At 45.7% G+C, this 26,788-nt stretch overlaps 1 protein-coding gene across 1 annotated transcript in view; it reads left to right on the plus strand.

Annotated features, from left to right (window-relative positions):
• Positions 1–21,555, plus strand: part of LOC137784101 (ephrin-A5b-like) — a 66,837-nt gene extending 45,282 nt beyond the window's left edge. The window contains exons 2-5 of the mRNA XM_068574538.1: positions 10,259–10,551; positions 16,418–16,483; positions 16,586–16,666; positions 16,964–21,555. Of these exons, the coding sequence (XP_068430639.1) occupies positions 10,259–10,551; positions 16,418–16,483; positions 16,586–16,666; positions 16,964–17,088 (565 nt within the window). The 3' untranslated portion in view covers positions 17,089–21,555. The remainder of the gene's footprint in view (positions 1–10,258; positions 10,552–16,417; positions 16,484–16,585; positions 16,667–16,963) is intronic.
• Positions 21,556–26,788: the final 5,233 nt, after the last annotated feature.

Consider the following 26,788-nt stretch of genomic DNA (forward strand, 5'->3'; position numbering starts at 1 on the left):
ATTTGTCCCATAGATCTCAAAAGCTCCCACTTGTCGCTGGGTCCGCAGCAAAACAACCGCCGAGTGTGGAGAGAATCGAAGGACAGTCCATTTGAACTAGAATGAGCATAATAAGTCTTGGCCGTTTCCTCTGGTAGTAATAGAAATAACAATGTAGGAATACAGTTTCCTCTGATCCCCCGTCAGGACAACTACGTCTCTGAAAAGTGTTCTCACCGGGACAATCTCGAGGGACCACCATGACGCGCGAGTAATAGTAAACGACTTAGTAACTGTAATGATGGAAAAAGCATAAAAAATAAAGTGTGTGACGGGTAGTCACTTTTTTTCCCCTTTTCCTGTAAAATGCAGCTTGTGTTTTAGTAAACGTTGGATTCCAAGAGTCTGGATGTCCTCTTCCGACTGTCTTCATACACAGTCGTACAAGTGCTGGTGGTTACATGACCCCCATCCTGCATACCGTAGGAGCCCCTTAAGAGACTCCATGTTGTAAAACCGTCATGTCAGGAGTGACATTTTAACGCATAGAAACGCTCTTTGGACATTTAGACACATAGATTTCCTTTCTCTTTTGGCAGAGTTGGTCTTCTTTAAGAGCTCCTGCTGGTCTGTGAGCTTCTGGATGTTTTGACCCAATAGAAGCCATTGAGACAGTATGTGATAGTATACTGGGCCACAGAAGTAGATGCAAATGCCTTGTGAACACACACACACACACACACACACACACACACACAGACAAGACCTCCTGGCTCTTATACAAGACCTTTGAGAGTTTTAAATCAAGGATGGGCTCTTTCCCACTCCCCTCTTTCACATCCCTCAAATTTTCTCACATAATTTGGGCTTCTTCTTTCACGTCTCTCTCACTACTCAATCTTTCACTTCACCCCCTTCCTACCGCCCCCCTCCCTCCTCTCTCTCTCCTTTTCAAACCTTGAATATAATCCTCTCTCACCCTCTCCTCTCAGGGCCTTGAACACAACACATTTTCCGAGCCTGAGTTTTTTGCATTTCACCATCTCCCCACAGAACGCCTATTACTCAACCAAGTCAGCTCCACCGCACTTTGATGTGTGTGAGACCTCACTGGTGGATAAGTGCTGGTGTTGGTGTGTGTGCACATGTGTATGTGTGTGTGCACATGCAGTGGTGGTGTGTGTGAGAGCTTTGCAGGCATGTCATGGGCGGGTGATTGAGTCCAGACGTTGCGGGTTCCTCTCTTCACCGCCGTCCCCGCACCACCCCCCCCCTCCCAATTCCCCCGCCTGGTTGTGGGTTCAGAGTGTGTTAGGCCGGGGTCGGTCCCACAGCTCCCTGGGGTGCAGTAAAGTGATAGGGCAGTGCAAGGGGGCTTGGATCGCCCCCGGGGCAAGAGGTCAGGGGTCGGAGTCTCGGCCCTGCCGAGCCAGGATCAGGGCCGTGTTAGTCAAGCCTGCTTGAGGTGGGCCTTCCTGGAGGATTCACTGTGTTCCCTCTGAGCCAACAGATTCCTCCTTGTAGCCTTTATTTCTGTGACAAGTTGTAAAATTTTTTTAAAAAAAACGTTATTTATAGATTATTAAATATTATGATTAGTTATCAACAAAAAGAAAATCAGTTGGAAGCAAATATGAGTTTGCGCTTTTTTTTTTTTAATTACCTGCAGCTGTTTCTTAAATATTATGTCTCTTTATTGCATACTGTATATGCCTTTGTGTCGGAAGTGATGCATGGGAATTTAGCTTTGGGCGATATGATGATACAATATGTCATAACCTCGGGTTGTATCGGACCATTACACAAAATGTGACTGATCACTTGCATCAATGTGATGAAGTGTGAATTTAAATTGCTGCATTATCCGAAAAACTGCCATTGCCATTTATTTTTTATGATTTAGGAATTATTCGTAACTAGGAACAGAAGGAAATCCACTGTATCCCGATGCTACCTGTGTTAAAAGGTTCTATCTGTATCCATTTCAATGGGAAAGCAAACGTTCAAACTAATCCGCTCGATAAGAGAAAATGTAGTAATTCAGAGTAAAAAGCACAAAACCAGTGATGGACTTTATTGATACCGTCCAGCCAGCAAGCAAGAGGACGATGAGCTGCCTGCTGAGCAAAAACAGAAGACAGAAGGATCAAGTTTACTGGAAGACAGGCTGTGAATGAAGCGTCAAGCATCTTCGTTTGCTTTTCTTTCTTTCTTTCTTTTTTTTTCCTACTTTATAAACTTCACCTTCCATCCCTCAGCAGCTCCTAAGATAGACGACAGCGAGGTCAGGCCGTCACCTGGGCTCAGACGCTGGCCAAACACTGGCTCTCGGGCTGAATAATGGGGCTGTCACTACCCCCTGACCTCAGCTCAGAGTCTAAAGTGTCAGATCGATATCAGCCGAGCGCGGCGAGCAGCTCGTGTGACGGGAGGCATCCTGGGATGCTCGGCCTCTCCCCGAGGTTACGCCGGCTGTGTGCTCCGCAGGAGCGTCCACATGAAAATTGAAAAAAAAAAAAAAAAAGAATCATTATCGCCGTCCGCTATGCGTGTATGCAGAGATCTGCGGCGTCCTGCGGAACGTTCCTCCGGTGTCCGGGTCCGGCAGGTGCTGAAGGGAAATATTCCACCGGGGGTTATTTTAACAGGAGCCGCTCTGGGCCCCCTGGAGTTATGTGGCATTAGCGCCGGTGAAGGAGTGTGTGTTCGGTGTGCGCGTCTGCAGTGCGTACACCTGCAGGTACAGACGCCGGCGTTGGTCAAAGCCAACAAGATTCGGTGGTGGGAACATTGTGTTTGTGTAAACAACCGTCATGGCAACGCTAAAAAGCAGCCATCTTTGGCACAGAGGGGGTTTATGACTCGCTCTGTCAGCCCCTCTGGGTTTTACACTGACTGAATGACGGAGCCCTGCTGTGCGTGTGTGTGTGTGTGTGTGTGTGTGTGTCTGTGTGTGTGTCTGTGTGTGTGTGTGTGTTGACTGACACTAACCCCATGCTGCTGTTGCTGCTTTGACCCTTTTGACACCAGAACAGCGTTGTCAGTAATTAACCTGCCTCGTCCGTGGAAGACAGAAGGACGGTCTCTTGTCACAAACAGTCTGGAACAAGTCAGGAATATTCATCTCAAAAAGGGGCCATGTCACATAAAATAAGTAACTCACAGTCTCATGCCCTGCTATGATTAAGTGGAAATAGACAATATAATAACGGGTAATATTAGTCCAGAGGGAATCAATGATGTAATTAAGTGTGTTTGCTTTTTTTTTTCAAACTTTTTTCACCAACTCTTAAAAATGGCAATTAACTTGTCATGGTTGGTAACACTCAGTGAAAACCTTTTCCAAAGCATGGGAAAATAGCCCAGAGGATGTCATAGTGATGTCATCAGGGTAATCTTAAACTGGCCATTAACTGGGAGCGTTGCCTTTGAATGAAATGGGCACATACCAGGCAAATGGGGTCCGATGAAAGAAGGTATTTGGTTGCGTTATGGGAAATGTCGGCTCCAGTGTTCGTGGAACTTTACCCATGCGAGAGGCTAAAGAGTCGGGGTGCCTCGGCCCCTGCTGCCTCAGTTTTGACCCTTTCCCTTTTAAGCTCTTCCTCTTGAATCCGCCAACGTCATGAAACCGGCTCCTGAACCTCTGGGGAACTTCTTTACATGCAGCTTTTCTTCCAAGGAAGTTCTTTAATACCAATGCAATTAAACTACAGTTCCTTCCAGGAAAACTTCTCCTCACAAGCTAAATTATGGACCCCAAAAGCAAAAGCCTGAAATTGAGCGCTTGTGTTTAGACAACATTTTACTGATGAGAACTTTCTGCAAAAAGTATTGTCGATTTTCTTTTCTCACAGCGACAGCCAGAAGACAACAGGGACTAGTTTGCGAGAGATCAGAATATACATGAAGCTTTACATAACACGGCCTCTGTCTGCGTGGACCAGCCTGGCACACAGTGTGGCTGCAGCTGCATTGAAGGACGAGTTAGCGATTGGTACAGTCGGGACCACCAGGATCCATAAACAAGACCATCCGCTCTCATTCTCCCTGTCTCTGCCTCCTCTCTTTCTACCTCTGCAGCCTCTGTTGTATTTTTGAACTACCCAAGGTGCCTTCCCGCAAGCAGCAATGTGTTTTCAATCTGAGGCCAATTATTCACCTCTCGTGGTTGTGTTCCCAGCTGGAAAAAACACGCAGAAACAGAGAAGTGTCTATACTTTACGGGCTCTATTCCACCCCCATCTCTCTGCTGTCGACGCCCAGTCGGACCGAGCCCCCTGGCAGACGCATGATGTGTTCGAATGCATTCTGCGTGGATCTGTGCGTTCGTGAGTTCACTGACAGATGTGTGTATATAATTAGCCTAACTAAGTAATAATGGCCTTTAGCTTCCCAGCGGCGAAGCGGCTATGAATGATAGGACAGGTGGAGGGAGATCGAGACCTCCCCCTCCCCCTCTCTCCCAACCCCGAGGACAACGGGACGGAAGGAGCCCATCTGGTGACATCACGTCACATGACCGGGGGGCACGTTTACCCCTTCTTGGCCCCATAAAGAGTTCCCCCTAGAGGCTATAATCAGGAACTACAGAAAAGACGGTTCTGGGTTTTGCGGAGAAGAAAATTGAGGGACTGGATATAGAAGCAGCGTGATGTCTGCGGCTTGTGTGCTCTCGTGTCTTTCAGTGCAGACATTACGAGTGTGTGTGTGTGTGTGTGTGTGTGTTTGTGTGTGTGAGGACTGGAGCTTCATGTGTTTCTGTGGGCTGAAAGCATCTCCTCTCTCTTTGTGGAATCGCCCTGGGAAGCTGCCCCTCGTCTGACCCAAGTGTGTTCATAAGGAAAACAACAGGAGGGCTTTATCCTCTTCTCCTCCTCCTTTTTACTTTCTCTCCACATTCTTTTTCTTCCTCATGACTTTCTTTCCTCCCTTCCCTCGTTCCCTCCGTCCTCTTTGGTTTCCTCTTCTCCTCTTCTTCTCATTTTCTCCATCCTACTCTTCCCTGGCTTCTCTCCCTTTTGCTCACTTTTCTATTTTCTCCAACTTTCCCCTCTTCTACTCCTCACTCCTGTCATTTATTTTCCTCTCCTACTGTTTTCCACCATCTTGTCACCACCTACAATCTTCCTTTTTCTTCTCTCCCTACTACAAGACAGGACGTAGAGCTGCCACAGTGTTTCAATCTGCTGTATTTGGGGGGGATTTTAGGTTTTCAGCACATCGGTGGGAATCTACAGTTTTGTCTCAATATGTTTTTACCGAATTCAGTATTTTTAGACTCTTTATCATATTCAAATATGACCGCTCCGCTAGCAAAAAAAGAAAGCACAACTTCCTAAAGTAAAAAAAAATAAAATAATTACAACTCCCTCATAAACAAAATTAAGAAAATACATACATAAAAAATATAGTATTTCTACGCCAGATTTTGTCTGGGCAACACGGAGATGCTTTTTTTTTTTTACCTGTGTAATCTGGTACTAAATAGAGAGCAAAGTCCGGGGAGGTTTAAGGGCCTTGAATTTAGTTTAGTGCTTCCTTTCTTCTTTTCCTCGAGACTTTTCTGCTTCAACTGCCTTTTACATTCCCTCTTGTCCACTACGTCCTTCTCTTCCACCTCCCCTCCCCCTCGCTCTCTCTAGTGGCTCTGCCCATACCTTACCTGTGCCAGGCCACAGAGACAATAACACAACAGAAGGGGATGAAGAAAGCAAACAAGCTGGGGGAGCGCTCTGAAAAGAGGGATTATCCACTGATGTGTGCTTTGTTAAGAGCTCCAGTTACTGATTCATTGATAAGCCCCTCCAACTGGCCGTGAGTAATTCAACCAATCGGGGATCATTAATCCCTGAGACAAATGGATTGAGGTGCTTTTATTTTGTTAATGGCTCATTATGACACATTTCAAACTGCTGAACCGTGCTCTTGTTTGTTGGCCTGATCGTTCTTCCTGCTTTCTGCCATCACCCCCCCCTCCTCCCACCCTGAACCCTCGATCAGCTTTCTGAGCGTCCTGCTGCTCAGAGCGCCGCCAAAAGGAAAACACAACTGTTGAAATTGCCTCGATCAGCCCCGTGAAGGCTTAATGACTCACTAAATAGCCTGTAACAACAAAGGCATTTTTTCGAAGAAAAAAAAAAACAGATGAATAAACCTCGCTGGTAATGGAAGTGAAGAAACCCTGTTGCTGAGGCCTACGAACACTGCCGACAGTTTACAGCTCGGTAAATGAAGAAAAGGGTTTCTCACGCTTTGGGCCGGCCCACGGCCGGGGAGAGACGGGGGTTAACAGATGCTCTCAGAGTCTCAGGGTACAGATAGCAGAGATCACAGTCGAGATCAGCAGGAGAAAGTCTCTGGTTTAGCCTCCTCAAAAGAAGAAACCAGAAGACATTGAGAGATGAAATGTCATCTTATCCGACCACATCTTGAGCCAGTCTGTGTGTTTATGGCTCCGTGTCTTATCAATATTTCATTGCCGCTACTCAAAAACATCTATACAGCAAACATCTGGCACACATCTGTCTCGTGTGTTGGCACTCTCGCTGCTCTCACTGTGCGCTTTATAGTCTTTTGTAACAAACACCTTGGGCCCATATTCCTAGATTTAGTTTGTACATGTGTTTGGCCACATTTGAGCCTCTTCAGAAGTGCCATCCAAATGTCTCTCTGGTGAAGCGATCATAAACGGATGGGGGATATAAATATGCCTTCAAGGCGAGAATGAGAAAGCGATCGCCCCGACTCCATGTGCAGAGCGGGATGCACTGATTCTACACAGAGACACGTCGCCCTCAGCCGAAGCTGCAACCCTTGCCCCCGGTTGGCCGTGACATACTAGTGTTCGGTTTTTGTATTGTTATTCTTTCACTTACGCATCTTTGTCCCTGGCCGAGGTCCACAAAGGCTTCTTTCTCATCACTCCATTTTGTTTGTGTATTTTGTGTCCCGTAGGAATTTGTAGGTCTTGGTCTTCTGTGGCAGGGAGGTTCAGATAAAGCAATCAACCAACTGTTTGGCCATGAGTGGTGACTCAGTGCTGTCCGTTCAGGTGTCTGGATGACTGTAATAATGTCACTTGGTGGTGTCGATATTTGATTTATAATGTCGCATTATGAAAATAAGTGGAGCTGTGTTGTGTTTCAATCATAAATGCGCTACATGAGGCAATTAGTGTGAGAAATGATGGTGAATGCTGCATAAGCGTTATAATGCAACAGGTGCAGCAGCCTCAACATAATTATAAAGAACTAATTCACCAACGTATCCACCAATTCCATCCAGCGCTGGGCTTAAATTATAAACTGGAAATACAAACAATTTATTGTTAAATAACAATGACTTTTCCCTGATGTTATCTTTTTTTTTTTATATTTGCTCATTTCCCTAGTAATAAAGGGCTCAGTCCTCTAAGCACAGCGGACTGAGAATTACAATTCAGGAGCAACTTTCACAACGTCTCTGGAAAGTCCCGAGAGGTCACCGTCAATCATTTTCTGAGAACTTTTCTTTGGATGAAAGTTTTTTCAATAAGCTTCAGAATTATGAAGCATCAATCTAAATCCCCGCTCTGAAGCGTAATATGAAATCCAATCCGAAGTGGTCAGTGAGGAGATGCGCGTTGAAGCCAGGAGTAAACGCTGTCCCAACTCCAGATCTGAAGTATCCACGCTTCAACATCACTTTTTTCATCACTTTCTCTCTTACAAAGACTTTAGTTACAAACTCTTCGTAATCCTGTCTAATCTTAACTGCTACTTCTGGGTCAGATTTGATTGACAGCCACTGACACTTGTGAGCTTGAAACTAACAGTTACGGCTTAGTAAAAACACCGGGGGGACAAAGCAGGCTACCCCGGTGCTTCTGGCTGAGGACATGATACCGTGGAGCCGGTTGACCCCTGGTAGTCATAATATCAGCGAGCGGCTCTGAAACTGGAGGCTGAGGGAGGCCATGCTGTGCCTGCCTGGAGCCACAGCGCCCAGCTGGTGCTGAAGGGGAAAGGGGGAGAAAAAAAAACTGCAAGAGAAAACAAGGGCTTTGGTTTCACGTTTGACCAGACTATAATTAGAGAGAGAAAAAGATTAGAATACGGCTGCTGATGCCATGAGACCCCCACACGCACCCCGCTATCCGGCACGCACACACGCCATCCGCTCGTTTGTGGCAAACCCAGTAGGACGACCACTAATCCCGCGGCACATTTACAATCTGTGTAACGACAACATGATACCCCCCCCGCCCTCCCCCACAGCAGGCCCCGACGAGCACACCTCCCTTCACGCCGCTCATGCTCCCCTGCCCCCGAAAACCCCAACATGTACATACGTGTCAGCAGCAACAGCTGAATCTCCCTCCCACCCTCCCCGTCTCACCTGGCCTCAGATCAGCTGACGGCTGCTGCCGTTTCCTTTTGGCGAGGGCCAGGAGTATGCGTAATGTCTGATCCAGTTGCCCGCGAGGCCCGATGTGACCGCGGAGGTAAAAACAAGTTCACCCCGGTATCTGATCGCCAGCCGCGCTGCGTGCTCCAACACGCTATCTGGCCTGTGCCCCCCCCCCCCCCGCCCCTCACCCCTCCACCCCCATGACGGCCCTCACTGTGTCAATGAACAGAGTTGGAGCATTGAAGACATCCGCAGTATGTCAGTGATACTGAACCGCGGGCCATTAGCAGCTATAGAGACACAACCAGTCGGCCGTCCAGGCGTAATCCCTCTCCGCTAAAAGCCTCAGAAATGCAACCTTATACGGCGCCTATGGGAATATATGTTTCCAATCACTCTTCTCAGGAATGAATACCTGGCATATCTCGCCGCTGCACTTCTACCCCCCCCCCACCCCCCCCCTCCCGCCCCACCACCCCAACTTGTGTGTCCACTCGGTTTACAGTAAACACCAGGCGAAAAATCGTGGGGCCCGTTTCAAGGCAAGGCTTGAGAACAGGCCTCATTTTCCCAGACCCGAGATTCCACGAGGGGCTCGTACATCAAGCTGTCATATCAGGCTAATGAAAATTTCATTCTGCAGGGGGATCCTCTTAACGCTGCTAAAAGCACATGCTAACCAGGGGATTAGCCCTGTAACGCAAGGGGACTTTAATTTCAGCACCAGCATAAGTCATCGCTGCCGAGCACCAACATTGATATATGGCTTAGAGCTGACTGGCTTGAGGTTTCTGCCGGGGCGTGTGTGTGTGTGTGTGTGCAGCACGGGGAGAGGGATTCGGTTGAGTCTCACAAGAGGCTCGCGAAGATTGAGTCTGACATGATGAGATCTTGTAAACAGAACCAGAGCCGGCGAATGTCTCATTCACAGTTCGGCCTGAGTTTCCATGCACCTGTGGGACCGTTGTCTTCAGCTGCGGCCTCGCCGAGATACCGGCAGTATCGGCTCTTGTCATCGCGTGTTGGAGCACTCGGAAACCCTTTTGAGGATGTGTCATCAAGGAGCGAGATAAGCAGAGACTCCCCAAACAAATCAATGAGTAACCATCCTTCCACTTGAGCAGCTGCTGCCAATGTACCCTTGAGCAAATCCCACCCCTGCCCCCCTCCCTCTGGGATTTGAGGGGGCGAGGGTAAGGGGGGGGGTCTTGAATGTTAGCTGTGTACAAAACACAAAGCAGGCTGCATCGGAGAGAACATGCACGCTCAGCATATTTTCATTGGGTTAATAAATCATTACAAAAGGTCAAGTTCAGAGATCGCTTGGGAATTATCATTGCATACATAAACATACAGAACGATCACCTCACCGATATCCGATTAATCATGGTATTATTATTGCTGATGTACAGAAAAGTGCCCTCACTGTGGATTAGAAACAATTAAATCCAGTCATGTAGGCTCACATGCTTCTGTGAAAGGGCCATTAATAAAATCATGTTTGCATTTACAGAGCTGCGGACACAACGGGTCTCAAGCTCGAAACACATTCGTTCTTAAGTGGCACACACTCGTACGAGCCGGAGTTGAGATAAGAATGTTTACGTCTTTGCTAACAGTCTTCATTCTTACGGCCTTTTACTCGCGCGTTGCTGCGTTTCTCGTGCCAATCAGTGGAACAGTGTGAGACACTGGCAGGAATGTGTGATTAAACCCTGCGAGGAGTAACTTAAGTCGTTTGACTTATGTGGAAAAAAAAGAAAACTTTGAAGGCAAATCGTTCAAATGGCATTTCACTGTTCAAGCGTGAGAACGTGGTGTTATTTCTTTAAAAAAAAAAAAAACAACATACTCACATTTGCCTCTCTTCCTTCTCTCCGTCCTCCAGGTTTTACCGGGGCGATTACCACATCGACGTCTGCATCAACGACTACCTCGACGTCTACTGTCCGCACTACGTCGGCCCGGTCTCTGACGACCGGGCCGAGCGCTACATCCTCTACATGGTGAACTACGATGGCTACAGCTCCTGCGACCACACCGCCAAGGGCTTCAAGCGCTGGGAGTGCAACAGGCCTCTGTCGCCCAACGGGCCGCTGAAGTTCTCCGAGAAGTTCCAGCTCTTTACTCCGTTCTCCTTGGGCTTTGAGTTCCGCCCCGGCAGAGAGTATTATTACATCTGTGAGTACGCTTATCTTTTATTTACAGACGTTCTTTTGCCGTAGAGCAAAATGGGACTAAAATACAAGTCACTTATTGTTTGATTGAATGAAAAGTTTGCCAATTTTACACTTTTTTCTTGTACGGCTGCTTGTGTAGAAACACTATTCATCACGTGGCTTCTCCTGTTAGTGAAACATCTTTACATAACTCAAAGGTTATTACCCAAAATGTATGTTTTGGTATCACTATTACTACTCAGGTATCAGCAGTAGAAAAGTCAATTTTATGGTACCAAACTTTAACTGGGAGTTAAATCAGAATATCAATATCGATTTCACTTTTGGAACCTTGCAAAAAGACAGCAGCTATGTGCGGGTTGTGTTGTTGCAAGTCCTTGTAATGAGCGCCAAGACAAAACACAAGCCGGAGGGAGCAAAACATCTCTACTGTCGAGGTCTTGTCTGAAGTGTCTTTTTGTTGAGGACTGGCAGAGCTCGGTTCCCTCTCCTCGTGAGAAGACTCGGGGAAAACAAACAGCCGGGAAGTCTTGTGTTCTCACAAGTGAAGTCAGAGCCTACAGGGGCAGAAGAGACTAAAGGAGATACAGGAGCATTTAGCAGATACTGGTCAGAGGAACTTTATTGTAGGAATTGCAAAAGTCAATGAAAAGACAACCTTGGCATTACAGAGTAAAAATATAAAGATATCAAATCCAAAAGGGACTACGCAGAGGAAGTATGGACAACGTTTTCTACATACAGTCACTGCAGTATTAGTGGAACTTTCTGGTAGCCTATTGCCTCTTTACCCAGAACAGTTTTTTTTAAATAATTCCTGAAACTTTGAGAGTGGTCCGACGAGCTTTTTTAATGTTTATTTTGTGTTGAAATGCATATCCCTGATTCAAACCTTTTGTAGCAGTGAAATTGATGATACAATATCAGTCGCTGGAGAATTAGTTCTCCTCATGTCCTTCAACACTTTCTGGTCTTGGCCGGGGCTGCGAGCATGTTTCTGGGATCACACAATCGTCAAAGATACTCCTCGTGCGAGTTAAAGCTCATCTAAAGCTGTATTTCTGTTCCAGTATTTTGTATTGTGATGTATTGCCCTTCCCTAGATGTTTCCGTTGGATTTCCGCGCCCGTTGGCTAGTCTACTCGACTCCATTGCATAAACATGACCGTACCGTTTAGGGAGATTGTGGTCTGCAAGCCGTACCACAGAATTGTTTGCAATTTCTTGGACGTCGATAAGAAAAGTCCTAGATGGCTGAATTGTGCTTAATTTGTTCAGTTGGCTCTGGTTGATGTGAAACTGAGTGACGATGTTCTCGTAATATTTGATGATGATTGATCTTTCGGAGAGAAAAAGAGGGGGGAGAGGTACAGAGACGGTCCTTCTGGATGCTTCAGGCCGTATGGACCGTCTTTGCGCTGACTCAGATTAATGACTCATCCATCAGATCCTTGTTCACTAAAGACACTTGTCTCCCTTCTGGGAACTCATGATCCAAGCACGGGAAGAAATAACAAAAGACAGAGACACCCTATCGTCCTACGGCCTCATACCTAACCCTCGAGTCAGACTATTTCACAGAATTCTCAGAACGAAGAGCTTTTTTTTTTTTCCAATAGTAATGTCTTATTCCCTTCACATATGATGCAGCTACACCTGTATCATGTAACAATATCACTGATTGATGTTGTGGCCAATAGCTATATTTATATTTCAATTTCATTTGAACCAAATCTAACGACTCCAATACCCATGAGCCTTCGCTGCTCTTTCACATCACACGTCGTAATTTGATCCATTGTTCGTGTAGAAATATCGATGAGTGCAGCTTTGAGTTGCCGAATGTGTGTAATCGTTAGCTGTAGCAAGCAGTCAGCGGCGGATCGACAGAACTTCAGGCTCGATGATTGAATTTGTTTGTACCAAAACTGTTTTAATGTCCACAGAAGGGATTGTAGCTTTGACTTGATCAAAGAGCATGATATTTTCTATTTCAGTTGCCCAAGACCTTTGGATCATTGCTTATATTGGGGTTTGTGAGAAAAATAAGTATTGCTGTCACATATGAAATGCATGTTTTAACAGATTTCTTCGACAACATCCACATCCGGGGATGCTGGCAGCGCTACACTAAACTGTGTTACATCAGCTGCCGGTGTTGCTGTCAAATCACATGTTGTGCGTCTTGCTCTAACAAAGCCCAACAACAGTTAATATACCTATGTGTATATAAACATATAATATAGTTTTGGAATCTCTCAGCGGGCATGTAAATGACACATTGAAGGGGAGATTCACGTCTGCTTGTCTCAATGGAGACAGGCACCCCTTTGTCCTCCTCCGTGGTGATCATCATCCGCCCCAGGCGAGGGGGGGGGGGGGGGGGGAGGAGACACGTCAAATAGACACCTGCAGTTGGCTGAGGGCCCGCCCGTCTGGCAGACAGACGAACACCCAGAGGGAAAGCCGCCCCGGTGCGGGATCAGTGTTGCGGCTGGTCCGAGGAGGTCAAAGGTCGCCGAGATGACGACCAGGTCTGCGCCGCGAGCTCGTGGCCTCAGAGGGGCGGCATGTTTTTCTAACGGAGCCTCAGCGGAGCGGGGAAAGCCTGATCCTAATCTCAGGGGATAGAAATCCAATTTTCAGAGGAGACAGTTGAGAGTCTGGCTCTCCCTGTGTGAGAGAGATGACTGTCTCCCTGTAAAGCCCTCGCGCTTCAAACGCCCGGGTCCCGCTCTGTACAGCCAGTGCAGATCTACATCGATAATGACATGAACCCCCCCCCCCCCCCCCACCACCCTCTCAGCACAGGGCCCCAACAGTTTCCCTGGAGCTGAAGCGAAGACAAAAGAGCTTTGTTCCCCAAGATAAAGCAATCATCACAAGAAAAACATCTGATCCCTCAGTATTTATATCAGGATCCGTCTAATTCACCTCGCAGTCACACCGAAGCCGGGCCTTCCACTGGCATCCCGACCTGCTTAGGGCTCTGCGATGTGCGTTGCCAGGCCCGAATGTGCGATCGCGACGATCACGCGTCCCGCGACACATGACGGAACGTGTAAACATGTGTCTGAGCGTGTGAACGAGAGGTTTACCGTCGTCATGGTGAGGCGGCGGCGGCGGCGGCCGGGTGACCTGACTAACGCCGGGTCTAGAGTTGCAGCCGGAGCTGGAGTTACAATCACGGAGAAGCACGGCTGTGTTGCTCGAGGACAGAAAAGTCAGACTCTGACCTCAGTGGCAGACATGAGAGAAAGGAAGAGAGACAGTCGGGTAATTGTGTGCGAGTTGGAATCTGCGAGGGGATTGTGTTATGGGAGCAGAGAGAGGGTGAGAGGGGGGGGGGGATGAGAGGAAGACGGTGCGACACAATGTCAGAGAAAGATTAAAAACGAGAGTGAGTAACAGAAAAACAAAAAGGGAGAAAAGAAAAGACATGACTTGGACGTTTTGGAGGATGAAGGATCTTCCTCGGGCTCCTTAAACAGATCCGATCTTTAAAAGTGACGTCACCTGACAAATAATCCAAATCACTGAAACGCTAACCAATTTCACACCCGATCAGTGCCTCTCTGCATCTCATACCGATGCAGCAACCGTGCAACTCACTCCAATGTGAGGTGTGAGAAGTCTGCTTGGGGTCAAACTAACATCGGACTTGTGAGCGTGTTGGAAATGTTTAATGACCCTACGAGCCTAAAGAAATGATTGGCCAAAAGTATGAAATCGCAGCTTAGTGTGTCTCCACATTAAAAACCATCAACGCACTAACAAGCTGCACACGATAACGCATGACGAGGTCTCCCGATACACGACACCCCAGGGTGCATCATCCTGCGTGTAGCATGGTGAATTACCAAAATAAAACAAGAGTTGTTGTGTTTTATGGAAAATCTGTTTTTTCACACTTTTAATTTGGCCTTTTTTTTACCGTCTGAAAAGCCACTGCAGCGACTGTTCCTGCTGATGTGTTACGTCTTCATTGCAGCGCAGACTGTTTGCTTCTAGCATATGTGGAGCGTCTGTGTCACTGCTCTGTAGTGGGAGACATATGGGTGGTTGCTCTGGTTACTTTCTGTTTGAGACATCGTGCATTTGGACAGATGGATGTGCGCTCGTGCTCAAATGATCAACTGAAAAGGAGTGAACTATTATTCACAAACTAAAAAGATCAATCTTTTAAATGGCCCATAATCAGGAGATTATCTGACAACCCAAATGATTGTGAACATTTCAGTAAGATTGAAAAGAAAAAGAAATCTATCAGAGCTTTCTTTCGTCCCACAATGGGTCTTGATATATCCGTCCCCCAAGACGTCCGTGCAAAACTGCAGAAGTAGACTTTTTTTTATAGCGAGTGAGAGATAGATAACGGCAGCTAAGGAAGCAGAAGCACGAGAGGCATAAAGAGAGACAAAGACGGGGGCTTTTGGCCAGTCGGGTTCAGAGGCAGAATCTGAGACGGTGAATTCTCCCCGTCTGTTGCAGCCACCGCCGGAGCGTGAGGTAAGTTACTCGATACCCGCTGACACAGACAGAAGCGGCCGTGATTGACACCGACTCTGTCTCTCCTTTATTTCCTCCCTCTGCTGCTTCACTTCCAATATTCCCCTCATGGTGAAGTTATAAAAGATGATTTTTTTTTATTTTTTTTTATCTCCTCTCGCAGCCGCGCGGCATCTGATAAAGTGCCTTTTGAAATGAGAGCCGGAGTCATCTGCGACAGTGGAAACACTGACACGGTTTGCTTTTTTTGGGAGGGGGGGGGGGGTTCGACGCACGCAGCCAGAATCCATCACACCAAGCGTCTGGGTGGAGAGACAGAGGCGTGTCCAGGGACAAACTACGGACACGACATCCCACACGGCCTCCCCTCCGGGTTGTGTGCGTGTCCTGTGGCGAGAAGTCCAAAAAAAAACAAACAGAAAACGCAGAACAGTGGGATGAAGTTAAGTACAAGACATAAACATGTTCTTGACAAAAGCGCACACAGGAGTCGCAGTCATCGGTCACAGCTGGAGACTCCATTAGCGACGTGGTCCTCTGCGCTACTTGAAACTAATTTGTTTTGTTAGCGCTGCAAAACAAATCGCAGCAACCCGGCGAGAGAAGAAAAAAAAAATGAAGTTTTTAATCTTTTTAATCTCTCTGCCTTTCACAATCAGGAAACAGAGGAAATGAGATTTTGCAGGTGGGCATAACAGCATGTCACTCATCTGCAGAAGTGACGGCCCCTGGACAAATTAGACTTGGAAATACGAGGGTGACATTGAGTTGTTTCATATCGTGAAATGTGGAGCAGAACGGCACTCACATCACGATGAGAGGGGAGTACAAAAGGAGAGGTGAAGCTCTTCAGACGGCATTCAGAGGGGATGAGTGTGGAATACTGCTGATGAAGCAAAGAAATGAAATACAATAGTATCGACCTTGTCTGATTGTTCAACTCTACGGTTCCTCCGATGTTTATGAAAGAAGGTAGATGTTTAGAGAATGAAGAGGTCTCAGGTGAAGTTGTGAAGTGGATGTGAATGGAGAACATTGAGCGGGTTGCCTCAATGTGCAGGAGCACAAAAGTCCGGCTGGACTACGCAATACTGCTGCCTTTCCGTCATCTATTAGGAAGTTTTTTTCAAACCTTGCCAGAGTTCTCACACATCAAATCTCTAAATGCAAGCAGCTGTACTAAAAAAAGGGGATAGAGTGCAATTCTGGCAATGAAAGAAGAATATAGAAGGTCTCTATTTTCATTTGTTCCAACAAAACTGTTGTTTCCGTTCAATAAATCAGCGTAATCACACGACCCCATTAGACAAAGGGAGGTGTCGCGCAACATGCTGACGTCTTTTTTGTTGTCTCCACAGCCTCCATCACTGACGACAAGGGCAGAAGGAGCTGCCTTCGACTCAAAGTCTTCGTCAGGCCTCAAAGTGAGTCGCACATTGTTGAGTCTCGGGCCGCGGTCGTCACCGCGTGCGAGTGACGCTCGAGTTCCCTAATCTCCGTATCCTCATCATCCTTTTGTTTTGCAGACAATTGTGTGAAAAGCCCGGGCACCGTGCAGGAAGGGGTCGATTTTGACGACAACAGTCAAAACTCCCTAGAACCAAGAGGTCGGTGGGATTGCACAGTACATGACGTTATCGCGCGCGCGCGTGTGTGTGTGTGTGTGTGTATGTGTGTGTGTGTGTGTGTGTGTGTGATAACAATTCTTTCTATTCTTTTCTTTTCCTTGAATTTTAACCATCGCCATTCGTGACTTGACGCGCACACACCGTCTACTGTTCGCACACGATCACGTCACTGCGCATTTATAAAAATGACAGATTTTTTATTGCAAATATATGATCCGCAGATGTACGGCAGGCTGTTGTTAAAATAGATTTCTTTTCCCAATTCTTTCCCTTCAGACGGCATCGGCCCCGAGTCACCAGAGCCGGCTCGAAGGGACGTGAACTCCGCCGGGCGGCGCCACACCTCGGCCCTCCTGCTCAGCTCCGCCCTCATCCTCCTGGCCGCCATCTTGTCTTTATAGCGCCCTGTCTGAGGAAATCCCCCAGGAACGGACTGTCCTGATTGGACCAGAGGCCACCTTACCCTGCAACCCCTCCCCCACCCCCCTCAAGGAGCACTTTTTGAAATAATAATACAAAAATATAATAAAAAAAAACACACTGACAATCTCTCTCGGTGAAAAAGAGAGAGGGAGGAACTTCGACACCGAAGCCCTCGTTTTTTTTTTTGGGACTCGACAACTAGAGTGATTCTTGACTTTTTGATGGGTGCCGACGGCCGAGGCGCCCCGAGGTGAACGCCTCGCACCCGTCGGCCTCGCTACTGTTCACAGTTCGGCGAGATTAAAGACAAGCACACGTACATGCTTTCAGACATCGACACGCGCAGAACACAAACTACACAGCCAGTGAGTTCTCCCTTCAGCTTGAATGGCAAAGAAGCACAGCAGGATCCCTCAAAAGTTTACAGACTTTAAACATGTTTCGTTGTTATTTTAGTTTTAGGAAGACATCGCGTAACCCCCCCCCCCCCCCCCCCCGCCCGACATGCAACGACAAGATTTAAAAAAAATCTCACGTCAAAGTGAAAGAAGGTTTGGAAGAATATCCGGGAGCGACGCGTCACGCGCAGGCCAACGGAAAGGCAGAAAGAAAAGGAGATGGATGTTGTCACTTAGAGACGGTTGCCGAGGGCGTCGGCCTTTTGATGACTTAACCTTCCTCTCAGGTTATAAAGGAGTCGGATGAAGTTTTAAAGAAGCACTCATCTTTTAGTGTTTTGGATAGGGCCGAATTAATGATCAATTAATAGTGTTTGTTTCTGTTTTTTCTTTTGGTTTTTTTTAACAATTCACCTAATTCAATTGTAGCAGCCGACACGGGTGTACAGTAAAATATTTGAAGTGGATTTGGTATTTTGCCAGGCAAAATGTATTTTCCTATTTATTGTGAAGTCCTCGTGCTTTTTTTTCTGTTCTGGTTTAGTCTGTAAGTACAGTAGAAAGGCAATAAAAAAAACAAAAATACAACCACACTTACCCATTACGTTAGTTCATATTACACCGTTGTTTTGATACAATCATACAAAAAAACACTGAGAACGGTCTATGTATCTGTTTGGCTTGATCGCTGATATGTTCTTTTAATTGTTTTTAACAAAGTCCAGAAAGAAAAAAAGGAAGAAGAAGAAAAAAAAAAAAAGAGTCTGATGTGCTATCAGGGTGTAGTAACGTAGAATACTTCTGTTTCGATTATGTCATTAAAAATGTCACAAATGTAGTTTTACTCTTCACACTATTGCTTTTGTGAATCACTGTCATAACACAACTATTGTACATAGAGACAAATGTCCTACAAAGTTCAGGGATGTGTCCATGCCTAACAGGAGGTCTTCTTTTCATTTGAATGCATTTCTTGTTGTTTTAAATCAGGAGAGTTGCTCTTCTTCGGCTCAAGCGGCACAAGTTTTCTGGCTGAAGATGTTTCGGTGTGACAGTGACCGCGTTACAGGGCAGGTGGTAGTAGTGTGTGTGTGTGAGTGTGTGTGAGTGTGTGTGTGAGTGTGGAAGAGGGGATGGCGGGTGATCAGTTGCCCTCTTTGATGTCGTGTAAAGTGGCGTCTGCACAGAATATACACTGGGGGCACCCTCGTACCGGTTATTTCTGGACGGAGAAAAAAAAAAGGAAAATACAAAAATGGACCACCGGCAGAGACGGCATGAGCAGAGCGAGGTGTCCGGTTCTCTTCGGGGCAAAACTGAAACTGCACCGGTTGGACCTGCGAGAGATGTGAAGCGTTTGAAGTGCTCCCGTTGTGATCAATGGTCGAGTCCTCCCCAGCAGCAGCGTGCAGGATGTATTCCACATCAGCTCCACTGTCCGTTTCGATCGATGATCACTTTTAAATGATGACGTGTCGCTCTTCTCCTTCATTTTAAGCAACCTGGTCGGGATCCGTTTTCCAAAATCGACAAATCCTGACAATGCAATCGGAAACACAGCTTTCCATCCTCCTGCTCATTAAAAGCTTTGCTCTGCGACCCCCTCCTCCGTCCCCTCCAGCGGCTCGTTCCCTCGCTCCGCTATCATCACGAGCTGGTTGGTTCAGGCCTCTGAAGCATCAAGTTCTCGAGTGAATGTATATACAGTAAATGCCTGCCATCATCGACAAGCTGACGTCAAATCCCTTTTTGAATTATGCATTTCCTTTGCTACGACATAGAGAGCAACGCTACTTTTTCACAATTGCAATTTTGGAAGAGAGACGGAGAGAAGTGATCATAAGCGATCGAGTGCACCGTGTTTTAATGCAGACAGAAGTAGTCCCAGTATCCTGTTTCTCAGTCCCAAACTTGACTTTTCTGCTGACCGACAGCACCAGCGGGACATTTGATCACGTCTCTTAAATGCCGTAGGGACGTAAATAAAAACAAAACCCCAGACTGAGTTGTTATTTTTAAGAGTAAAAGTCATAATGAGTTTCAAAAACAATGTCATCGTAGAGCACAAATCAATTTCATGAGGGAAAAGTAATGATAGAAAGGAGCATGAAAGGTTGATCGCTGCAGTCACATGGAATCAGGCGGCAAACCAGACACGCCGGAGGTGGAAGAGACATGAAATCATGTGGTTTCATGTCATCACCAGCAACATACGTCATCATGCGTGTCGTGTTTTGCTATCCTGGCATATTTTTGGGGATTGCTAGCGCCGTTTAGATTTTGATCGCCCGATTCCACGTGAATTTTGCACAAAGTGTGATTGTACTGGAACAATAGTGATATCATACCGTCTGGAGGTGAGAGGTGCTGGCTTGGAGCTTCACGTACAGGCTTTAGACTGTTGCTGCCTGTCCGTGTCTTTCAGGGGTTTTTTAACACACAAAAAAAAAACTTTTCCAAAGGCTGAGCAGCCTCTCTGATGAGTAAAATGAAGTTTAAAAAAAATAGTGCTCTGCCCCTTTAAAAAAAAAAAAAAAGAAAGGTAATTCATGCTCTCAAATGTAAATATAATTCCATCTAATTCTGTTTTGATATTTATTTATTTAAATGTTTCCAGTCTTCTCGCTTCTCTTTCACGAACAACAACCCAAAGAACATTCACGTTCCCTCAGTGGCCGGGGAGGATTTGTTCATTTTTAAATAGGCCATAATTAGAGATTTATTAGCAGAAATGTTTTTGTTGGATTAGCATGAATCCTTCACATCGAGCGAGTCCTCTTCACGTAGTCCGCCATGTCGATGCCAGCAAACCCTACACACTGCTCCTCTAAGGAAATAAATGACGTATTTTGAACTTAAGAATAACTCAGTTTTTGGAGCAAATTATTTTTAATTTGAGGGCACAAATTACCACATTATTAACCATGTTGTCCTCACAGCTACCAGCCTCCATGCCTTTTAGTCCACCACCGTCACTGTCAGCATCGCCTCCAGCCACCACGACAAAAACAATCTGCTAGTTTTGTGGATACTGTGTATCCAACAATGAGTCTGTTGTAACATACAGCGTTAGATACTTTCTCTCTTTTCACACCTCTTTTGAAGGGCACATTAATGTTCTGAGCAAGAAAAAAAAATATTCAATGTTTGATATACAGAAAAAAAAGAAGCTTTGTTTCATTTTATATGTCTTTTATACAAACAAAACTGTCTCAACAGTGCACCCCCCTTGTCTGTGAATGTGTTTGTGCAAAGATGGCACGTGTCATGCAGTGTGGTCGGGTCACAATCATGGATCAAAGGGCCTGAAGTAAGGAACAGATGGCGCAGGGATATCGGTTTTTTTTCCCCCCTCATCCCCTCCTCCTCGGAGAAAGACACTCTTGTTTATTGTAGTTGCATCAAAAGTGTCTTTAAGGTGCAGGATGTGATTTATGTCTGCTCGTGGTCTTTTCGCTAATCTTCACCTCCGACTGCGGCGGGACTCGCGAGACGCCATTGGCTTTTATTGGCGTGCAAAGCTCAATGTGTTTGTCTGTGGCAGCGGCAGGAGGTCCGATCTCCTGAGCTAACTGCGCTAGCAGGAGGGCGAGCGATATGTTCCAAGGACTTCTTCTTCTTCTTCACCTTACTTTGGTACCATGTAGCCTGAAGCTAACACCACTGTGTCTCTAGTTTGCAGCATCTGTTTTCCATCTTCTGTATCTTTGAAAAAAAAACAAAATAAAAAGAATGTGTGCTTTTGTCAGTGCATCTAGCATTGGGAAGGTTTATTTGTTACTTCAGCCACAACGCGTTGTCTTCTCCCAAACTAGACTTGGATGTGCCACAAAACTGCCCATTTCTTTTGCCATTGTAGTGAGTGTAACTCGTGCCTACATGACCCCCGAACCTCCCCTGTACTCATCTAAACTATTCTAATGTCTGTTTCCTGCTCAAATCCCTCACTAGAATTTTCTACAAAAAGGCCATTTCTTTGTAAATACACGTGTTGGAGCAGCTATGACTAACTAAAAACAAAAAAAAAAGGATTTAATAAACATTTCTTTGTCGTTGTCAATTGTCGTGTCTGATTTGTGTTCTTGAATCGCCACGCAAACGAGTGACACGTTTGCTAAATGGAGAGAATGTCAGAAAAAGGGGTGGGAAGCCTGCGCCGGAGCGGCTGGATGTTTGTCGTGGTTGTCACTCCATGCATAATCACACGGGCAGAGTCCGGGGGAAGTGGGGGAACAGCTGTTTCTCGGGAATCAGGAGGCAATTCACTGACTGAAAAAAAAACACACAAAAAACTGCTTCAATTAATCTTGCAGGAACGTGCAGCGCTTCAGGGAGTTCTGCCAAGAAATCTCTTGCTCGGTGTGTGTGTGCGTGTGTGTGTGTGCGTGTGTGTGTGTGTGTGTGTGACAAACTGTGTCTGAATTAAAGTGGGCAAAATCATTTCCACTCTTAGGTACTCATTGTGAGAGACAAAATTATTAATTAGTGGCCAAAATTGATGAAACATTAATATTATGTTTCCCTCGAGGGAAGTAATATTAAAAAAAAATTGGATTATGCATTTCCCAGAATGCAACTGGTAAATGTCTCTCACTAATGCCACGCCTTTGTATCGCAGACTTTCTTTCAGACGTTTGTAGTCGTAAATCGCCAGCAAAGGTTAATCTGATGACATCACTATGACATCATGAGGGGTCTCACAAGCCGAGTAGCTCATGATGAGAACGCTCACCTTCAAAGTTTTTAAAAGTGAAAGTACGGATGGTGATGACAAATTTCATAGTTGGGGGAAAAATAATATCTGTAAAAGAAAAAGACAATTCACAAAACAATGCAAGCAATGCAGATGGAGACAAACAGCAGAACAAAAAGAGGAGAGTACGTAAAATACTAAAGCTGGAAACTACTTAAGTTACTTTCCACCACCCATATTTTGATGATCCTCCTCTCAGGGACATGGAAGTATGTCCCCACTTCCTGGACAATGAAGCGTCCAGCTGTTGTAAGGAGATGCCTCTGGCCGTTCTCTCCTCCTCCGTAACCGCTGGTGACTCCGCCCTCCTTCTCGGTCCTCGGGAGTTTGCGTCTATTCTCAGGCGGCGCTGTGGTCAGCTGCTGACTGAGGGACACGCTGCGGTTCACCCTCGGCCCATGGAGTCCCACCAGCGGTGAAAGGCAGACGAGAGGCCTTCGTGGTGAGAGAGGCTTCAGTGCACACAAGGGCCCACTTCAGTGCTGAACCCTAAAGGGTCCACTCTGCTGAAGTGCCCCTGAGCAATATAATCGAGTCATACAACCCTGTCTTGTTTCAAGTCTCTGACACTCGAAGCGTTTCTTGATGCAACTCAATTTGCTCCGGAAACAGACTGAAATTGTCTCTCTTCTCTTCTCCGGCAGATTTCATTAAATTCTTTGAAGGAAACTATTTTCGGGGCATTACCACGGCAACCACTGAGGACACAGAGATCGGTTTACATTCTGCACAAAATAGTTTTATATGCAGACACTGATGTGGTTTATCAACCCCGTCTCATGTACTCCTGACTTGCAACAGCATGTTCATTTTGCAAGGAACATGATACTGTCCAGATTACATTTTCATCAGAAAAATATGGAAGCGTCAATTATCACATCGCAAGTCGCACAATTTTGCTACTGAATGTGTCAGTAAATGTTTAATGACGACGTATTTCGCTTATTCCCCTCTCACAGCAACTGTTACCTCTTTATGGTGCAGCATTGGTTGAGTTCAAGGGAAGATCATGCTCTTAGTTTGATACATAAAAGTCTGCACTGACATGAAGGGACAGAAATTATTTATATTATTTGACCAAAATCAATATTGCTCAAACGTCAAGTAGAGACTTGGGCAGCGATTACAATTTCATTGAAAATCTAATTGACTATCAACATTTGAGGCATAACAATATATGTATAGGTTGGTTTTTAACTTAATTTCTTTTTCAAAAAAAGTGAGCAAAATTAACAAATGTAGTTTCTTCCCACAATATTATCAATTATAAATCAAGTGCCGTAAAATTCAGGGTTACAAGCTGCTACTACCTTTGGTAGGTGTTCCCGCTAGCTCTCCGCTGTAGCCAGCTAGCGCTGTTAGCTCTCCGCGAGTTCCCCGACCACCACCGAGGGTAGCGGGGCCAGCCCCGGCTTGAAGCAGTAGCTCGCTACAGCGGGGACACTCACTGAAGGTCGAGGCGGCTTGTAACCCGACTTTCACTCAAGGTACTTACCTTAAATTTTGGAAGTGAATGTTTTTCACAGCCTGCTCAGACCGAGTCTGACTGGTATCCTGAGTGAGGTGCCCTCATACATTGCTCAGGGTGCCATTATATTCATCTAGATGAATGTCTTCTTCTTGTACAAAGTGCAGGAGTATTTTGGTCCAGGTTCAGGTCACATGAATGTTAAGAAACACATCATGTTCATGTCACTGCTGCAGACTTTATCTGGAGTAAACCAAGTACATTTCTTCAATGTTCTTCTTTTTTTTTTTTGCACAGATAAAGCAATCATTATCACCTGTAGGCCTCCATGCACGGGGGGATAGAAGACAAAACGTGAACACTTGATTCACAAGGGCTTTAATCAGTGAGGCAAACACTTGAGACAATAAGTTTCATGCCAATTAGCAGGTAACCACGTCATGCAGCGTTCAAGCTTCTCCAAACACACACGTGTCATCCCACAAACAATAAGTCAGAGGCACGTCGAAATGTGCACAACAAATTATATCATATGCATGTAAAGTAAAGCATGACAAAAAGTAGGGACATAAACTTCACTTTCATTTTATATCAAGTGAAAACCTGAAAACACAAAAGAACATTTCCTATCATACTTCCAGTATTTTAGACTGTGTTTGACTGATTTACCTGCAATTCATGAACCGTGGATTCGTGAAATGATTCAGTCAATATACAGATTCATGCTGCCAGTCTTTATTCAAAATAACCCATCTGCTGGTTCGTAATTAAACCCTTCACCCTGAGCCGCTTCCATTATTGTGGCTACCTCCATGTTGACAGACGTTGGCTTGTGGGAATGTCTGAAACTGGACTTCCCACTGATAACCGGTCCGCTGCTATCTGTGTTTTGGGTCTGAGGGAAACATATCTGTCAGACATTTCCACTTCCTGCACTACTCTCATTCAGTGACCTCATCTGTGTTTGTGGGCGTGGCCGGTAAACCTTCAGGAACACAGTGTAAAGACGCAAACATGTGATCAACGCCACCAGCCGTTTTCTGGAGGACGCAATCAGTGCTTAAGACGGTGGGATTCCTCTTATGTTTAAACTCTTACTGTAAGATTATGGAGGATAAATCCTGTTCACATTGGCAGGATTAGCTCCAGGCAGACTTACTGTATCCGCTCTGCTGTTTGATAGATCAACTTAAGACTGTGAAAGCTGCTGATTATCATGGGGGCTGTATTCCTTACAACTCATCCCTGTACCTCCACGTCAGCTTTTTAAGAAACTGAGACAAACAGCCATGTTCTAAGCGTAATTTTTGAAGGGTATTATTAAACGATCAGTATTTTCTCGCCCACAACATACTTCAAATTGAACATGTTTTTTCACCGGATGCTTGGGTATGAGCTCACGCCTTATCGTCTGGGTTTAATCCTGCATTAGGACATGTGGGAGATTGAGGGGTCGAGAGGTTAGGAATAGAAAGGATGCTCCCTCACCTTCTTAAAAACAGTGAAGGTCACTTTCTCCATCTGCAGCACAGGACACTGCACACCATTTGGGCTCGGGCTGGTTTTCATAGCTGGAGTTTGGATATTGGTTCCAATGATCAGAAATTTCGCTCATGTGCTAGTACTAGCACCTTGAATCCGTCTTGTAGCAACAAGAGCAAAGATAACCATTGCAAATTGTAAAATGTACATATTTTGCAGTTAAAACGGATGAAAATGTTATAAAAAGAATATGGTGCAATCGACGATCGGCAAACCGTCGGCATAAACGGGAGCTTTTTCACCGCCGAGGGATAATGAAAGGTTCCAGCTTCACTTTCACTCATAAAGCCATGATCACATATGGATAATTGCTGCATTTATGTCGCACTTTTATCCAAAGCACTTCAGAAGGGGCCTGTCACACACACGACGGCAGCGAGCTACCATGCTGGACCGACCATGAGGAGCAATTTCGCTGTCAACAATTGCAGCCGGAGGTCGAACCTCCAAACCTGTGATTAGTGGACAACCCGGTTCGAACTTCAACTTTCTAACAGGCCTTTTGTCCTGAATTAAACAATGAATTAATACAATGAATATGAACAGTCCTGCAAGGCAATGATACTTTTGGAAATAAAGGACATAAGAGACCAGTGGGACCCTGCTGTGGTCAGAGCTAAAGGAGTTTTTGTGAGCCTGCATGATGTTTGATGAGTCGCTTCAGAGGTCACAGTGGCAGGCGTCAAGAATAACCAGAGAGAAATAGCCAATAATCTCGCTGATGGGTTTGTTTACTTACGTTGGTCATTTATAGGCATCAGTATTACATTGAGACTGTTTTATGACCAGTTAACAACTCTGTGTAGTTTCCTTTAATGGCATTTACCGAATGTGATGCCCTCATCTCTTTTGACAGGCGGTTTAAGAGGTGAGGACCCGTAGATTATTGTCCTCAGCCAGAAAACAACTAAAAGGCTAGAGTGAGAGTCCCTGGATGATCGAGGGGGAACCAGGCTGCAACCTCCGGTTCTGTTGAGTGTCTGAAAACCTGCATTCTCTCTCCTGACCAGCAGGAGGTGGCAAAAAGAAGTCAGATTGAAGGACATAAGTAAATGACTCTACTAACGTCCCTCTCTTTTGATTATTTTGTAAATGATGTTACAAGTTAGAGTCAAATAGACCATCAAGCAGAATATATGTTAGGGCGGGCTTACTGTGATTGACAGAGCTGAATACGGCGTCTCTACATCATTCCAAACATAGAAACTTATGTTCATTGGTTGAAAAAAAAGCCAAATGAAAACAATGGATGACATCACCTGTTACACACAGTCTACGACGGGGAAAATACATGAGGAGCGAATCCAAAAGGTATTCAGGCACAAGTCCACACTAATAAAAGGATTAAAATCTATTCTAAAACCGACAGGCAACCAATGCAAAGACTAAACAGACCAGTGAGACATGTGATCTCCCACCTGAGCCCCAGACCTCCGATGCCAACAAAGCAGTGAGGTTGGTCAACTTCACCATCACCGCTGTTCATCGTTCAAGTGGCGATACCCGTCTGTCCGTCA

Source organism: Clinocottus analis, unplaced genomic scaffold (assembly GCF_023055335.1).
Source record: "Clinocottus analis isolate CAN_PGR_092001 unplaced genomic scaffold, fCliAna1.0.p SCAF_13, whole genome shotgun sequence".
NCBI classification, from domain to species: Eukaryota; Metazoa; Chordata; class Actinopteri; order Perciformes; family Cottidae; genus Clinocottus; species Clinocottus analis.